We start from the raw sequence: 18975 nt of genomic DNA, 5'->3' as shown, positions 1-18975 counted from the left end.
CAAAAGGAGACCAAACGTGATTAAATCTTGTCCCCAAAGCACCAGCTTGTACTGTGCTGATAAAGAGCATTATTGCACATCCTCGTCCGTATGGCAAAGTCCCTTAGGATGAATTGCTTGCAGCGTTCCTCATTTAAAAGTTACTTTAGATAAAAGCTAAATGAATCAGTGGTGAAGAGTAACTAACTGAAAGAAGTATGTTCCGTAGTGCAACAGTAGCTCAGCTGTTTTATAACTGTGTATAGTAGCGTTTACATTTCCACAAACTTATTTTTCCAACTATTATTTTTCAAACTGCTTCATAACAGTCTGCATTAAATTTGTTGCAGTATGTCACACTTGAGACCTTTAAATGAGATCCTTACAGTAAAACTGAGAAATCTGAATCGTTTCAGCAAATAAGTTCATTTTAAGTATTGGTGTGCTGATATGTTCTTGTTTTTTTTGTAGTGTACATTTTATACTGCTATTAGTTGATATGCTCTCAATGCACAATGCAACCCTAAACTTTATCTGTTCGCATGAGTATATTTAATCTTTTTTAAATATTTCGTAATAAACATATGGAATTATTATAAACACAATCGTTTCATAACATTATATTTGTAATTTTTGTGGTAATGTATTTATTGGTCTGTGCAAATGCACCCCTTTGTTGCATTTAATCAGTTTTCACATGCACATCTCTGAGTGTGCCAAAAGCAAAAGTTGCATCACAGACAAGCCAAGTGTGTGTCATATGGATAACAATGGCATTCCAGTGTGTGTTTGTATTTGTCATTTTATTGAGACGTTTTGACATGCAACAGTAAACTCCTGCGGCGCGGTCACGAACCTTGCCAAAAAGAAAAGTCTGTCACTGCTTATCATACCTTGTGTGCATTGTTGCATTTCACCCCTTTCTCTCTCTTCCTCTCATTCGCTGTCATTCTTTTATTCTTCTTTTAAATGTTCTCATCAGCAGACAGTAATGGCAGTGGAAAGCAGTTTATTGTCCTTTTGGACAACTTAATAAGTCAAGTTTCATCAAAACCCGTCGCTGCTTCAGGAGTATTGAATCCGACGTCTGCTTCTGCTCTGAAGTAATACAGAAATTTGCCATTCTTTATATCTCATTCCCTGTATTATACAACCATTTGCTAAATGGTGTGTTAAGAGATGCCACTGTGCTCACAGGGAAAGAAAAAATCTACTAGAATGGTTTGTGGTTCCATGATGCACTTTCTAATCTTGCCAACTCCATCCTCTCCATAAAGGTCAGTGGTTTTTAAAAATGAGTGTTCTGACCTTTTTTAATCATGTGAAGAAAAGCAGAAGCGTCGCTGTTTAACACTTGAAATAGTACCTTTCAAACGTTTTTTTTTTTTTCATTTCGTGAAGGGCCATTTACTCGCCTTTGCATCTTTGCAAGATTGAATACAAAAGAAGATATTTTCTTTATAAGATTGTTTTGAAGGAGCCGTCAACGCTTGAAAATGACCAAAAAAATCTCATGATCACTAAGTAGCTTTGCATTGATGGTGAACAGACGGCCATCTTGTCCGTGCAGTTATGAAAACGGCCTCTCGCATGAAAGTTTTTTTAAGCTACTTACTTTTAATGGCTTTGCTGTCAAGAGGAGATCGGCATTGTTCAGGGACAGAAAGAGCACTCAGGGCTACTTAATGAGAAGATATTAAAAAGACAGAGTGAGAATTATAATCACACTCCTGCCAATCTGACAGTGGAGCAACGATAAAGATGGTGCTAGGATGAGACTACCGTGTCAGTTATATTCTGCTCTGAGAAATCTAAATTGAATCTTCATTATTTTAATTCTCAGGCTCTAGATGGAAAAAAGAATCTGATGATGAAATACTGTAAATGAAAACTTGCGGTGTGCTATTTTTGCATCACTAGAACAAAGGGGCCTAGAGGTCCTTTATAGGTTTCTGCAGTTGTTGCAACTGAAGACCTCAAATGGTGCATCCAGGATCTTTTAAGTTTTGTGATGTCTTTTAAGAATGATGAGTAAATCATATTAATTTCATTTGAATTGAAATTTTTTAGAAAAGTTTTAACTTTTTTTTACGGCAATATCATGTTGGGGAGAGATTTTTTATTGGTTTACACCATTTCTACAACACACAAAATAGACATTTCTAATATAGAATCCATTGTAGATTGTCGTGTATTGTTGTTGCAGCTGGTGTGAACAAAAGCTTTAAGTAAAATAAAAAGTAGACATGCACCGACATATCGGCCAATAATCTGTATCAGTCGATAAAAGCAAATTTTCACTCCATCCTTTAGGGATATAATGATTCGCTCAGCTCACGATGCGATGTGATTCACGATACTGATCTCACGATACTTATTTGTACAAAATGAGCTGAGTTGAGACAAATTTTAAATGAACAATCGTCTTTGTATTATTTCTCAAATGCTGCACATTTCTTTGTAAATTAAAAGTATCTTTTATGTCAAAGAACAAAACTAAACTGCAATTTTAAATCAATTTTTTTTTACATTGGAAGGAGCCGTATGTAACATTGACACCTAGCGGTTGAGCTTGGTATCTTAGTCCAAATGGAAAATATTGGTGATGGTTTCCCCCCGCCCCTCCTCAGACTGGACGCTCACAGGAGTTGCCAGACACTTACAGGAGTGTAATGGAAAGCATCAACTCTTACACTGTAACTTTATCTGATCATTTATATGTTTGCAGTGGTTTGCAAATATAACTCAATCAGCAGCTCGTTTCAGAGGTTGTGTTCAGAGGTCGGGCCATATTGCTGTCTCGTTTAAATAACCGTAATTAAATTGTATATTACTCCTCGTAAGTTGTAAAATAATATAGTAATTCTCTCTAAGTTTGCAACGTAATAGTACCGGAAATGGTGGAATCTGCTCTGACCCAGATCGTTTGTTTGATGCAATATGCTGTGATTGTCGCTAACTGGTAACCGAGCTGTCGAAATACACTAGTGGGTAAATCGTCAGTGGGCGGGGTCACACGGACAGAAACAAAAACGCACATTTCAGAGTGGAATAACTGGCTATAGCATTGTCTTTTGGACAAACCAATATATGAACTTAGCATGTTCGTAGACATTTAAGAAACATGCTAAGGTAGCTAAGATACAATCAGTACACACAGCTTCTTTAAGAAATGTCCACGTTTAAGTTGGCAGTAAACACTGCGGCCCCTGCTATTCAAAATATGTATTGCGATTCAGTTAACATCTCAGCCGGCTTGAATCTTCACATGTTATAATCGATTTTCAACTGGCTGACGGTGAATCGTTACATCCTGTCCGTTATCGGCAGATAGTTTAAAAACAGCTGATGATCAGGGCCGATATATCCTGTCAATCAAAAGAGAGCAGGAAAATGCTATGAATTTGTGCTGGGTATATACTTTAGAAAATGTTAAGAAACATCACCAGTTTGATGTTCAATATTTATAGTCATTAAATGAATGAATAACATTGAGAAATTTAAGAAATATGAATGTAATCTTCAGAATCGGTATCGGCTAATATCACTCTCGGTATTAGTGGAGAAATTTAGTTGCGGTGCATAAATAATAATATTACTTTTGTAATGTGTTGCAATGTTTCGTCACGTGCGGTGTAGACATGTTATGGTGCATGACCAAAAAAAATAAAGTGTTGAAAATAAACAAAAGTAGCGTTTGAATAAAATGCTGTTTGTCATGTTGAACACACTGTGATATTGGTGATTAGTTTCTCTACGCTGTTAAAAAACACTCCTGCACATAATGTCTCAGCGGACATCACAGAACAAGTCTCACTTATTAATCTCTCTTATTGTCCCTTATCTTTCAGATTTTCTTCTTCATTTCATTATCTGCCTACACAATCAATGAATCAGTCCCCGGGCTTCTCACATTTGCTGAGAGATCTTCATTTTGTTCGCCGATCTGCCGAGCGACTTTGAAAATCAGCCGTCTCGCACTTCCTTGCTTTCTCTCCATCTCTTTTCTCGACCCTGATGTCGTCTGATAGCTTTGTTCATTAGATCCTTATCGATGGCTCCTCCTCGCAAAGTACGACGGTACAGGGAGCAGGCAAACATATTCTCAGTGGTGACGGGAGGGGACGTGGGCGGCTCGGTTGTTATTTGGGGCGTGATTTATAGCCTGGCCCTCCTTCCTCCTTGCAGGAGTTTTGGCGGAAAAACAAAGATGGGGAGTAAGCAACGTGATGAGAAATATCAATGCGTTCTCATGTTTCTGCTCGGTCTGACAGCACCCAATCCATCTCTCTGACATTCACCTAGTTAACATTTTTATCAGAGGGCCAAGATTCGTCATTTTTTACCCCCTTCCTCTAGACAAGTGTATAAGTCTCCACTAATAGTTTTGATAAAGATGAACAACCAGAAACGTAGCCGCACTGCTCCTCTTGAGAATGATAAACAATGGAGCTGGCCGTCGGTTTCATATTTTACTCCGTATAGCTGTTGTACTGCTGAGCGTAACAGGGTGTAGACAGGGATTGCTTAAGCGACCTGAAGCTTTGTGTTTCTGAGCTGTGTATGTGGTTGTTTCTGACTGTGGAAGGAAAATGCCCTCATGCTTTGATTGGTGGATTTCATATCAGAACTGTCTGGTTGTGATCTACAGTAAATGTTTCATGTCTAAATGCTATGTTGCAAATTTGAGTTACATGCACCTGATTGACCAAGTTAAGTTATGTTTACAAAGATGTGAGAACCTTAAAGATGAAACTACAAACTACTAAGTAGCTCAATGTTGTCGGAAAGCCGTGGACTTGGCAACCCTGATGTTTTTATGCATTACACTCAATTCCTTTTTAAAACAAATGAGTGTACAGTAATCATAAACACTGTCTGTTTTCTTAAAGTTAATCTTACCTTTTGAATAACAACAAATTCCTTCTACCTTTACCTTGTGGAATAAAAAAGTAGCTCAATGTTGTCGGAAAACCGTGGACTTGGCAACCCTGATGTTTTTATGCATTTTTAAATCACTGTACAGTAATCATAAACACTGTCTGTTTTCTTAAAGTTAATCTTACCTTTTGAATAACAACAAGTTCCATCTACCTTTACCTTGTGGAATAAAAAAGTAGCTCAATGTTGTCGGAAAACCGTAGACTTGCCAACCCTGATGTTTTTATGCATTTTTAAATGTGAGTGGCATTACACACAATTTATAGTAGTAATCATAAACACTGTCTGTTTTCTTAAAGTTCATCTTACCTTATAAATGACAACAAAATTAACAAAATCCTTCTACCTTTAACTTGTGGTATTAGAAAGTACCCCCAATTTTTTGGGAAAACCGTACACTTAGCAATCCTGAATTTTACATATAGTTTATATATTTATATCTCAGTTTTTAGTAAATATTTTTTTTGGCAAAATAATCATTGAAATGGTTACATATTTTTGACTAATTAAAATTGTAATTTTTTGTTATATACAGTAAATCAGTAAATCTGTTCAGATTCAGTTTATCCCAAATTTATTTCCTATTTTTTCCTCATAATTTCTTGCCTTCTCTGTATGAGTCCTTAAAATGTAGAGAAAAATAATCATCAAATATAAAGCGAGGTTATTTTTCACAACGCTGCTAATATTAAATTTAGCGTTACCACTGGTAATTGCTTCTACCAAAATAAATGTACTTTCTTGTAAGTTGCTTTTGTAAATAAGAGTCAGCCAGGGACGATAAAGTTGTTTTAGAACAATAGTAAAGAGAGCAAGCATGAAAAATTATATCCAGAGGAAGTTATTTCCAAGACTCAATTCTATTTCAGTAGCAAATAGACATTTATAATACAGTATGAGTTTTATTCATAAGTAATCACACAGATGGCGTCAGTCTTGTTTCCTCAGCTCTTTCTCTCTCAGTGCCAGGTGTTCATCTAAGAGAATAGAGAACAGTGTCTAGCGGAACACAGGCTATTAGTTACTAACTAGCTGTCTGTCTTGACTTTCTCTACCACAAACTTTTCTTTTAAAACCTTCAACCTTGAAAAATGACCTCTTTGTTATTTGAGCTGTCCGCCGCAGTGCTTCCCAGATAAATGAAACACAGAAACACTCGATATCCATAATGGTTTGTCTGCTGTAATATTTGCCCTTTTGCTTTTTTTTGTCATCCTTCCAACCGAGAGAAGAAACAAACAAAACGTTCTTGTAAATGGTTTTGCTGAGGAATCTGTCATGATGTAGAGTCTAGCATCAGAGCTAAGTCCTATATATTGATTTTAGCGTTCGCGTTCCTTTGTTACAGCTTTCTGACTTTGACCTTTGCCCCGTGGTGTTGTGTCGTTTTTCTTAAATCTGTGTGAGTCTTCCATTTGACAACTCTGTGAAGAACACAGACGGGTTGTTTCTCAAAATAGGCACGTGATCTGTTTTAAAAAGCTGATGTTGCTTTAAGGTTTTATATGTTATCAGAGCTGTACTCAGGGATTATATGACTAACAGGGTTGATGCGTATAAGAAAATATACAGTAAAACATCAGCATGCTAAATTGCAGAATTTTTGAACATAAAATTACAATGCATAATAACACACACACTAACAAAAGTTGTCAGCTTTCGTTGATGAGGTCAATGTTCAAGGTAAACATGTCATCTGTATGTGTGTTTCCTGGGGAACACATGTTCAGAGTTATGTTCACATGGGACACTGAAAGGACTTTTTTCATGGACCCACCCAGACATAATGATGTTCAAAAGTGTTTGAGCATGTTTTGCTGTAATCTTATGTTGATAATGCTGTGGTGACTGCAGAGGGGATTGTGTTTCTATCGAGGAGCTTGTGGAAGAGGCCATAAGAGTAAATTTTATATTTATGAATCTGAATTCACTGTGGCAAACTGCAGTTAATTGGCCAATGAAATGTGTTGCTTATGAATATTTATGCATGACTGCATGTGTGTTTGCAAGTTAATGTCAGTTAAGTGTATGTGTGCGCATGGTTTCAGCAGGGTTCACCTATGACCTTGCTGCTAGCATGTAGTTTATATGGTAAGCTAAGCACTTTTGATGATCTGATTTGCATGTGATTGGAATTCTCAGGTATGTGCACATATGAAAAGTTTACTTAATTAATTCACAATAGATCATTTTAAAGGAATATTCTACTTTTCTTTATTTTGTTAATGCTGGTTTAATGTTATTTTTTCTGCTTAGATGCTTGAAGAAAAGAACAACCTAGTTAGTTAGTCTTGTTGGGTAAGCCATCTTTGGGTGAATCAGTTTTTTTGCTAATTTTATTAAAGAAAAAAATATGGGAATACCCTGGAAAATATAATGTGTTTATCGGAACCAAATGCTTATATTTTTTTAAATATATGAAACATTTTTCATATATTAATTGCATATTAAATATATTGTAATATTGCAATATATTAACAATGTATTTTTCAATATATATATTACATGATATATTGACCGTAATATATAGGAAAATATATTTTTCAAGAGTTTGTATTGTTTTTTGGAGGTTTGTATGTGAACAATGATGGTGATTATGGAAGGATCACTTTAACCAAAAATTATGATTATATTCTAGCCTGTGTGCTATTGATTGATTGATTTTTTTATTTATGTTTTGCTGTGGAAAGAAAAACAGAATATTTGTCTCTCACAATATTATCATGTCATTTTTTTGGAGCTTGACATACATATTCTAGAAATATAAGCTGTATGGAAAAGAGAACTTTTGTTTATCCACCGATAAACAAAACAAAAAAAAAGTTCCAAAGTTTGCCAGTTTCATTTAACTCTTTTAAATACGCAACTTTGACAGAGTGCAGTCTTCCCAAAGCAGACAGAATATGTGCTGTCATCATGTCATCCGCTCGTATGCAGACTGACAGGCAGCAGCAGAAGCAGGTCGTGAGGATGACATCCGCTAACCTTTCGCAGAAATCATTTTTCATTTTCATCCTCAGCTGCGCCGGGCCGATCTGCCAGGGGAGGAGCGCACAACGCATCCAGCGGTGGCCGATCCCTGCGGCGCCGGCCGCAGAACTGTAATTTGATTCCAGAAAAACTCCACAGCCCGAGACACAAAGTCGCCAACTGTTTTCCTTTAAAAATCCCTAGTTATATATATATATATTTCCTCCTGATATGAGATGCTTTGACTTTTGGCATGAATGCATAATGAACCAAGCCAGTGGCTCTGTTGACAGAGTCCTGGGGGAATTTCCCTGGTCACATCTGAACATATCCACCTTTTAATTTCTACAGGGAACGATTGCTTTGTATGTTCTCCCACAGCTGGCCCTTTTTGCAAGTATATGCAACTCTTTGATTGAAAGATATATATATATACCATTAGATATTGCAATAGCACGTCCCTGCTGGCACAGTTTCGGGAATAGAAGATTACATACGGTACGTGCAGGAGCTGCAGCCGTTGTCACCGATATGTTTATGTAGCATTTGCATAGATCTGTAACAGAACACTGCTCTAGAAATCTATACTCATGTGGCTCAATTATACAGAGAGTATGCAAATGAAGCCCGGAGCCCGAAATCAAATAAATTCAAGCAAAAGCTATATTTAAATCTGAAGTGATTTGTGCATCACTAGCATCGGCAAAAATAATGATGGTTTTCAAACAGGTTTCCTGAACGTCACACCATTTTTGTTTTCATAATGTATAGCTTTACGGGGTGGGAGAAATCTTTTTAAAACATTTTATCTTGAATCAATAAGCTGATTTAAGAGCCACTTTTATGTCTTATTTTATGGGCTGTAAATTCAATTGCTATAACTTACCGTCACATTGTTTGACTCGATTAAGGGATCCAAATGTATGCGTTTACCTGTTAACACCTTCTAATCCCAGTCGTTAATACTTAAGATTAATTACACTTTCAGGACCTTACCCGCAGCCAAACTGACTGTTAAATTACAAATATGTAAATGTGTAAACTCTGCATATGGTTAAGGAGGAAAAGCCAGAATAGGTCCACTTTTTAAGGGTCTTGGGGTGGTCTTGATTTATGTAAATCGGGCTGGGAAAGCTAACAGTCCTCTCTTAAAAAAAATAAAATAAAACGAGAGGCATTATCGTATACGGAGATAACACCTGCCGTGGACGGAGGGAAGTATTCTAATCACCTGACTTTTGACATCCCTTCTGCCAAGCGCAGCACTTCCCTGACAGGGCTTTGTTCTGGAATGATGGCTGGCGCTCAGAGGCATTTATAAACCTGCGGGTCACCAGAGTTAGCGCGCAGAGCTTTGAAGATGCCACATCCAAAAGATAACTCTGCATATGCACCATTATTATAAATAAGCCAAAAGGAGACTGCTTTTTTAATTAAGTGCGTTTTTACGTATAAATATGGCAATAATGAATCTCCATGTCTGGACTATTAGATGTATTACTCTCATACTAATTTTCCTCTTAAAATGGTGTAATTAAAGACGATTAAGCGTTTAAACCCGTGTGGCAGGAGAGACGGCGGTCTGGCCGCTTAAGCAGAGTTTTTAAGAGCTGTGCGCAGAGAGGCATGAAGGTGCGGAAGCTGTTATCAGATCCGCTGCCTAATCGCACCGCTCGTATATAGCCAACCTGCAATTAGGGCTTCATAATGGAGAAGGTGTTATCGCTGGTAAAAGTACTTCATTTTAGGGCACATTTAGATTAAAGTTTCACAAAGAATAGAGCAGGATTTTGTCAAATCATTGTTCAGCTTTTTCCTTACAAAAAGTATTGTGAAGGTTCTATGGTACAATAATAGTGTCAGATGCAAATAATGTAGCATTTGGTTATATATATATAAAAAAGGTGCACATTTTTGAGGTTCATCAAATAAAAAAAACCCAAATTGGTAACACTTTATAATAAATTTGTATTTCACTGCTGTCATTCTAAAACCTTTTATCTTTAGTGCTGAATTAACACTGTAGTCATTACTGATAACTAACAAGGAAGAAAGATGAACTAATCAGTAGGTAACAGCATCCAGATGTTGAAGGTAAGCAACACGTAGTTACTTATGACTTATTTAATAGTCATTAATAACAACTAAATGCTATATGTCTCCTGCAGAACTATACAATAACTAAGACTCATTTAAAATAACTATCCATTAACTACTCATTAACAGTTACTAAAAATAATTTAGCCAGTAAACAGCCTATTGAAGATACCTGTTTGGTATTAGGATTAATTATAATAGTTTAAAATAATTTGAGCAAATTATTTTGGGAATTTCAAAGAATTCTCTATACTGTGATATTTTTATTTAAATTGATTCAAAACATTGTGCTTTTCAACCAAAAATAGTAAAAAAGAATCCCCCTCATAATCACTGTATTGTCACTAATGTTTCTGTGGTAAAATTGAAAGTTTTTCTTGTCAATCAATCGTTACAGTATTTAACCACAAATAACGCACTGTTACCTTAAGGGGGAGGGGCAGCTGTTATTTTCAGCAGCTGTTAATGAGTAGTTAATAGATAGTTATTTTTAATATTAAAATTTTAAATAGTCTCATTTTTTGTATAATTCTACAGGAGACATACAGCATCTAATAAGTAATAAGTAACTAATTGTTACTTACCTTAAACATATGGATGCTGTTACCTACTGATTAGTTCATCTTTCTTCCTTATTAGTTATCAGTGATGACTACAGTGTTAATGCAGCACTAGCCATTTTTTCTGCGTTAGTTTCTGCATAACTACCTATTGAGTATGAATCATTATTATAATGTTACCGAAATAGCTCATTCTAAGGGAATAAAAACATAACGCCCATTATGGTAACTCTGAACACATAGGTATGTATAATACATTGCATTTCTGTCAATAGACCCTCCAAAAATGACACATTGGGCCTAAAAAAAGTATTAGTAAATGCTAATGCTGAAATTAGAATGAACTATCATTCAATGCTATTGCTAATTTATGCTAGCTAATGCACTTGTGTTTACAAATACAACCTTATTGTAAAATGTTGCCACCTTGAGTGGCAACCTGTTATGGTTGTTGGCCGACCTGTCATTCCCCTACCCTGCTCATGGGGTCCTCGCAGAAGCCTCATCCCTGCTGAGTGAAATCTCCACCCAGCCCTAACCGTTTCCGACACCTGCCCTGACATGCCTTTAGTGCCAGCGTGGGGCCTGTCAGCATCATCCTGCCCACCCTGGCCGCCACCCCAGAGCCAAGCATGTTAATCTGAATATCGGCTGATGCCAATTAACTCCCCTACCGCCCCCTCCGGCTCTGCTATAGCAGAAATGCCAGCTTTTCTTTCTGTCCAAGGCCAGGCCAGCACAACCCTATAGCTGCTGGTTTCACAGCAGGGATGTGGTACAAAACTCCACCCCGGCCAAGGGCATCACAGTGCTTTTATTTTATCAGAGGCTGATCCCTGACTCTGGGAATCCGTCCAGTCTGTGTATCTTTACTGTTTTGATTACTTTTAACACCTGCCTTTTTTTCTGCTTGCTTGTTTGTTTGTTCGGAGTGGTTTTGCATATCTTTTCTCTTTGTTTGCAATGTCTGGTTTGGTTGCATATCTTTCGCATTTTTATCATCTGCTTGTTTTCATCTCATTATGTTGCATATCTTCTTTTTCATTTGGTTGTTTTCAGATGATTTTGTTGCAGTTTTTTTCCTTGTCATAGCATCATTATCCTTATTGACTCCCAAAGCTTGGATAGGTGTCATTGTTACATACATAAAAGAAGATTGTTGCCTTCATGGAGGCTTGTGTTTTTATTTCCTCACAGATGTGGCCATACTGTGTACAGCCGAGTGACTATCGTTTACAGGTCGTTGTTTAAATGTAAATGTAAATGAATATGAAACTTACTTGTGTAGCCTATGTGTAGCCTGTGTAGCCTATGTGTGTGCTTGTGTATAGTTCCTGAGGTAAAAAAGTAACAAAGCAAAAGGTCGCAATGACTGACACATTGAATTGATTGGTGTGAAAGCTTGCAGACAATGTGAGGAGAGAAAAGGACGAGAAGCTCTTGGATATAGTGTCTCTCTTTGGCAGATGTATTGAACAGGTGATAGCACCACAAACCAACTCAATCCCTTCGTCAATACAGTCCCGTGAATTAGCATGCTAATTAGCTGCTATCAGATCTCACAAACAAGACAGAACATATCAGAAATAAAATGATGATTGGATGTGTCCTCTGTAACGTTGAATAAGAATGAAGTTGTGAGAGAAAATTGGTGGGTATTATTTATCAAAATTTTCAAGGTTTAATAATCAAGTCTAGACATAACAAAGTAGATATACAGTATATAGCTATAAACAAGATGCTGCCGTTCTAATAAGGCTTATCTCACACTAATCCAACAAACACAAACTTGAATGCAACAATTTCAATGTTGGTGTTTGTTGGATCAAAGTGAATTTTCAGAGTTTGATGGCTTTTGTTGGTGTTTTTTGAAGCCGTGGCCTTGAATGGTAGCCTTTACTCAAAATTGGAAAAAGGGAAACACTCCGCTGTAGCGATGGAAGTACAGTCTTTCAGTAAAAAGAACCAATCATCACTTGTTAAAAACAAATGATTATCTGGGGAGAGACTATGTAGAGTGTTGTCAAGGAATGAAATATAGCAGTATTACAAGTAATCTTAGTATTAATAACTTTGATTATTGACATTGTGTTAATACTACACATATGATTATATTGTAAAAAATGTAGGTGGCTGGCCAGTATTCGGTTGACATTCTGACGTAGTAGGAGGCTGTTTTCCACCCTTTAACTATTGTCCTTTAAGAGCCACAATAGTTACAATTTCTCTCTCTGCCTCCTTATAACCTACACTGTAAAATTAAAAGGTGCCTCAAATATCCTGTTGTGTACTCAAAGAACCTTAAACCTTATTTTAAGTGCTTCAAAGCTCCTTTTCTCATAATAGGGTTATGGTGGAACCATCTATAGTCTTTGTGGTTCTTCCAGGAACTTAGAAGATTCTTGAATAACCCCATATTCAGTTGTGAAGTTCTGGAGTCACCTTTTCACTACACTGGGACCTCAAAGTGCTTTGCGGGTTATTGAAGGAACTCAAATTCTAAAAAATGGTTCTTGTAAGATCTGTAAACTTGTAAGTGGTTCCTGGAGAATCTCTCTTGTACAAGACAGTATCTAGAGGAACCCCCAAAATTCTGAATGAAATGGGGATTTTTAGACTGATCATTTTGATGCTTTATAAGAATAGGCCAAAGTTTGGTTTGTGGCCCCTGCTATGTGAACACACATTTTAAAATCATGCACATGATTAGAAAAGGCTAAATGTTATTTTGAAAAATTTCAGCAAGCTTTTAATTCTTTTATATTTATTAATATTGATATTATATTAATTGGAGACAAAACTATCATTCAATAACTATTCATTCCATAAGATCCTAAATCACTGAAATCTTTTGAAAATGTAATGTTGTTGTGTGTTTTCCATTCGAACAAACTGCAGCTGCTCTGTGTTTATTGTGCAGTCTCGCCCTCCACAGTACTGTGGCGCTGTTGGCCCAATGTCGCAGCGTCAAGGCATGTGGCGCTTTCGTTAGTAATATGTGTGTTTAACTTTTTCCAGCTCTGCGCAGACCGATCACATTATGACAAAACGCATACGGCATTAGAATAACATCTCTAAAGCATACAGAGCAGTCAGTTCACAAATAGCTCTCACTGTGATTTGATGTCGCCGATCCGTCTGCGATCAAACATCTGACTGGCACGCACGAGGTGTACGAGTTTTCACCGGTGTCTTCTCGCGCCACAGGCGGGAATTCAAAATAACGGATGGCAACAACCTCTCGACTGTCCCATTGGAGGTAAGTAAAGTAAAAATATATAAATAACTGAAATATATTAACTATATACTTTTTATACAAATGTGTACTCTGACACGTCTAATTGTATGGCCGTTTTTGGCTGTTTAAACCGTTTACTTATTTTATACAGTGTATACAGCGCTTGTTTTAGCCGAGATGCTAACGAATATAAGTTAATGATGAAGCTTGTGGGGCTAACGTTAAATTGGTGTTAAATGACAAACAATGACTTTTAGCCACTTTTAGCTATTATGTTCACTTTTAGTGAATGTATAGCTCTTTTTTTTCTTGTTGTTTGTGTTGAATGGTTTCCCCACCCATGTTACATAAATTACCTGTAATTAAATATTTTTATCATATTCAGTTCTGTTTTTATCCTTTTTCCTCAGAATTTTCAGTATTTTCCAGTTGAGTAGACAAAAAAAGTAAGTATTATATTTATTATGATATTTTTATTGTTATGTTATTTGTTATATTTGCACATGTAAAAACAGTCACTGACTAGGGTTGTCACGGTACCATAAACATGTCTTACGATACTATACCAGCTGAAGTATCTCGATACCAAGTAGTATCACGATGCTGTGCCATATAATTCAAATCTATACACAAAAACACAGATTTAGATTAAACATTTTGTATTTACTGTAGTAAACTGTATTATACTTTGCACTAGAATATGTTGTTGTATTAACTGTAGTAATTTGATAAATTGTAGCAAATACATTTACATTTAGTCATTTGTAAATACTGTAGTATACTTAAATATTTACTATGGTAAGACTCAAAAACACTAGTATCTATGAGTTTTAGTAGTTTACTGTAGTAAATACTAAAGTACACTAGATCATTTTTCACGTAGGAACTAATTCAAATGTTGGACAAATTTAATTGATACAGCAGTCTTTATAAAGGGAAATATTAGGCTTACTTTAAATGCAGAACTAAAACGGCCAGTAGGTGGCGTCAATTTTCCACTGAGTTAGTGAATCATTTAACCAACTCGTTCAAATCGCCAATTTGAATTATCAACTCGCCCGAGACATTTAAAACACACATTCATTTTGGAGATAAACACCGCAAAAATGCAGATGTAAGTGTTCAAATAAATATTAATGCGCATATGCAACATTAACTACGGTACTGCGATACTACCGGTATTTTGAAGCTTTAGCATCGCGATGCTACCTAGCACCGGAACACCGTGCAACCCTATCACTGACAATGAAAAAATCGGAATAAAGTGGATTGTTGATATAAATAGCCTACTGTACTCCTTAACCATAGACCAAAGCAGTGACTAACAGGCATTGTAATATTTTGTTTATTGTTACATTTGTAAACCAATTTGTGATGTGCTAAATGATTAAATGTAATGTTTTGAGACGTTATCTTAATCCCTCTTTTTTGTATCCATGTCTTATTCCCAGGGACACCCAAGGCCAACAGACCCAGCTCCAGCCCGCTCTGATGCTCATCCTTGCACTGCCTGGGACACCTAAGGCCAACAGCCGCAGCTCCTGTTCTCTTTTTGCCATAAATACATATCTACTTTAGCAATACAAAATTGTGAAATGTACTATAGAAATTATTTTGACTTTGGATCCTCACACCACCTGGTAATAGCAGGAAACCCATTTGGAGAGAACAGCATTGTTTTCCTCTAGCTCGCAAGGATTTGCTTTTTGGCAAATTACAACTTTACCGTTGGTGTAGGCCTTGCTATGAGACACTACTCTTTTGCTGGACTTTTTTACAATTGTACATTTGTACAAAGTACCTGAAATATTTCTGTATTTATATTTAAAGTTAAGGCAAATTATTTGGTTAGTTTTGTTAAGATGTTGTTTTCATTTATAACAATATCACCAACACAATATTAATTATACATTTGATTTCATGAATTTAGAATTGTAATGTACAATATTTACTATTTTGTGAATATTTATTCAATGTAAATTGTTGTTGTTTATCAATAATCTGTTTGCTTTGTATTTGCTTTTAGTATTTCTGCATATTAAAATATTGTGAATAGCAAATATAAACTTTGAAATGGTGCCTTGAAGCACCCAAGATGGTTCCAGACCATTTTAATAAAAGGGATCCCCAAGAAGCCTTGAGGGTTCCTCAGAGAACCGCCCCCCTTCATTAAGCGGTGCCTTGAGTTTCCCCTGAGGGTTCCGCCGGTGTGGCAATGTGAAGAACCCCAAATGGTTCCTCAAAGAACCTTTCATTTTTACAGTGTATATACCCTATATTTGTATTTTGAATATAATTCATTAGCCAAAAAGTTTAAATGGCTTGGATGGGTGCACCACATGACTTTTGGGAGTTGAAGCGGGTTCGATATGCGCATCTTTGATGTCAAGAACACATCTGGGTGCTTTCATGTGTTCTCTGTACTTTGTTCTTCAATATTGGAACCGGACTTTGACGATTGATGATGACGTAGAGGGAGTAAACGAGCGCAAGATCGCTGAAGAATGCATATTGAGAAACAGCCAATAAATAAATGCAAAGTAAACCAAATTAAAGATATTTAAGAATTTGTCCATTTGGCAATGATAATTGTATAGTGAAAATATGACATTGTTACAGCATAATTGTGAAGTGCATGCCAACCTTTGCACATGTGCAGTTGATGGAGCAGCCTGGAAAAAACTTTTCTTTTTTATTTGAGCTCATGAAACACATTTTAACGCAGTTTATGTCAGGGTTAATTGTTGGTGGGGGATATTTCGTTTTATTTTGACTTTAACCAGTTTAGGAGATGTTGGTCTTGCTCCATTTGAGTAGGGCCTATATACACTGTACAAATGGAAGGTTCTTTGAGGAACCATTTGGGGTTCTTCACATCGCCACACTGGCGGAACCCTCAGGGGAAACTCAAAGCACAGTTTCATGAAGGGCGGTTCTCTGAGGAACCCTTTTAATAGAATGGTCTGGAACCACCTTGGGTGCTTCAAGGCACCTTTTCACAGTTTAACTTTGATTTTTAAATGTGTGTTCATATAGCAGGGGCCAAAAAACAAATTGGACTATTATTATTCTTATAAAACATCAAAATGACCACTGAAAATCCTTGGGTTCCTTTAGATGCTGTCTTGTACAAGAGAGATTCTCCAGGAACCACTTGCTTATTTACAGATCTTACAAGAACCATTTTTTAGAATTTGAGTTCCTCCAAACAGAGAAAAAGTTTAAAAATATACAGTTTAAGGTTCTTTGAGGACTCAACGGGATATTTGAGGCACCCTGTATTTGTACAGTGTAGGACTTGGTGTTGTACAGTATGACTGAAATAGCTGCCTGGAGGACTTGCAAAAATGCCCACCAGTGGCATGACTTCCCTTAAAATGACTGGTCTTAACGAACAAAAAGAAATCATAAAAAATATGTTGATTATATCTTGATCTTTTCTTCCACGTTATTGGTACATACTTATATAGCACACACACAACATCACAGAGTAACAATGATTGTCATAGATGGTTTGTTTTATTGTTACAGTAGCCTTGCAGATAAATGGATGGAGATATTTGTTTTGGAGATATCCACTCATAACCTTGAGAAACAAATCTCTTTAAAGACCTCATAGAGACCTAGCATATTTACATTTATTCATCAAGTGATAGAGTTTAGAATGTACTGCATACATTGATCGACCCGGAAACACGGTTGGACATCCTTTCGGTTACGCTCATTACTACAGGTTAACTCACTTCTGTATTTGAATGACAATTGTGTTGTGTGGATGCCATTCTGTAGATTGGAGATCAATGTCTGCTCGGTACATTCGTTCTGAGAAGCGACATGCATACAAAGAGCAAGGTCACAACAAATCCTTGAATGCAGATGGTGTTAAAGAGAAAATAAATGAAGTGAATATAATCCAAATAGCTTGCGGTACGTGATTGTGACTAGAAAATCAATTTCACTTAATAAGTAAACAACATCCCTTAAATGTAGTCATTGACATCCTGACAGCTTAAATTTGAGGCAGGGCACTCTCTCACACGCTGTTGCAGAAATACATTTGTTTTTTATGCTTGAAAACTGTTGTGCATGTCTTAATGCTTCTCTGCCCAGCAAGTCAATGAGTTGAGGTGAAATGTGCAGTTTTTGTGCCACTGGCGTGACTGCCAGGTGAACACGCCCAGTCTTCCATTAGTCCCGCCCCAAACTCATTTGATTGGTTGTTGTCTATGCGCATAGAATTGTGGGATATGATTGCCTTCTGACCGCTATACATTCCTTGCAAAGACTAAACGCTTTATCACCATTTTATAAATCACAAAATCCGGTAGCTGTTTACAATAAGTTTGACACTGGGACAATGTAAGAGCCTTGTTGCAGTTTGTCAAAACTTGGCACGAAAAAAACAACAACAACTTTGTTTCTCGCCATAAGTTAAAACTTATGGCGACGAGCCCATATTTTTCTGCCTTTCTGAACTTAAACAAAAGAATACGAGTGTATTGTTCATGTTATGCTCGGCGCATAGGGCAAAGATTGAACGTGGAATATTAAAACCACCCCCAGAGAAAAATGAGCTTTGAGAATGTAAGTGGCTTATTGAGACTGACACCAACCAGCCACCCACACGAGCGGAGAGATATCACAACACACACACACATGCATCTGAGAAGCCTGCTGGGACAATTATTCACAATTAGCAGTCAGGGAAGAGCCCTGAGAGACTCGCCTTTGAGTTTTACTGCTTTCTTAGACTTTATACGTCTGAGCGAATGATTTACAGTTCTCTGAAATTTCATTAATCATGTGTTGATTCATTAATTCTGCTTATTATCTGAGACTCAGAATTACTGAAAGTATATCAGCTTTGAGGGAGTGTCCTGAAAGCAGCCGCTGTTGGGCGCGATGAAATATGGCTGCCGAGACGGTGCTCTGTTGTTTTGAAGATATTGCTTGTGAAAAGAATAAATCAGTTTCAAATGGCCTTGTGTGGGTTTGTCTGATAATCCAGGTGCAGATTTGGCTGTACACACAACGAGTTAATGCAGTCAATAAATAAGTAGGTCTGTTATATATAATAGATATATAAACAAAATAAGAATATGGAAACATATCGGTACTGTTTATTGTGTTGTGCTCTCCTACTTGTAAGTCGCTTCGGATAAAAGGGTCTGCCAAATGAATAAATGTAAA

The 18975-nt window shown here is 36.7% G+C and overlaps 1 protein-coding gene across 2 annotated transcripts in view; it reads left to right on the top strand.

Annotated features, from left to right (window-relative positions):
* fhit (fragile histidine triad diadenosine triphosphatase) overlaps positions 1 to 18975 on the top strand; it is a 287951-nt gene that overhangs the window by 237720 nt on the left and 31256 nt on the right. The window contains exons 7-8 of one of the 2 annotated variants that reach the window (XM_057361549.1): positions 11745 to 11774; positions 11979 to 12026. The exons of the other annotated variant lie outside the window; for it this stretch is intronic. Coding sequence (XP_057217532.1) covers positions 11745 to 11774; positions 11979 to 12026 — 78 coding nt within the window. The remainder of the gene's footprint in view (positions 1 to 11744; positions 11775 to 11978; positions 12027 to 18975) is intronic. 2 annotated transcript variants of the gene reach the window in all.

Source organism: Triplophysa rosa, linkage group LG20 (assembly GCF_024868665.1).
Source record: "Triplophysa rosa linkage group LG20, Trosa_1v2, whole genome shotgun sequence".
Classification (NCBI taxonomy): Eukaryota; Metazoa; Chordata; class Actinopteri; order Cypriniformes; family Nemacheilidae; genus Triplophysa; species Triplophysa rosa.
This window is presented reverse-complemented; position numbering and strand designations above follow the sequence as displayed.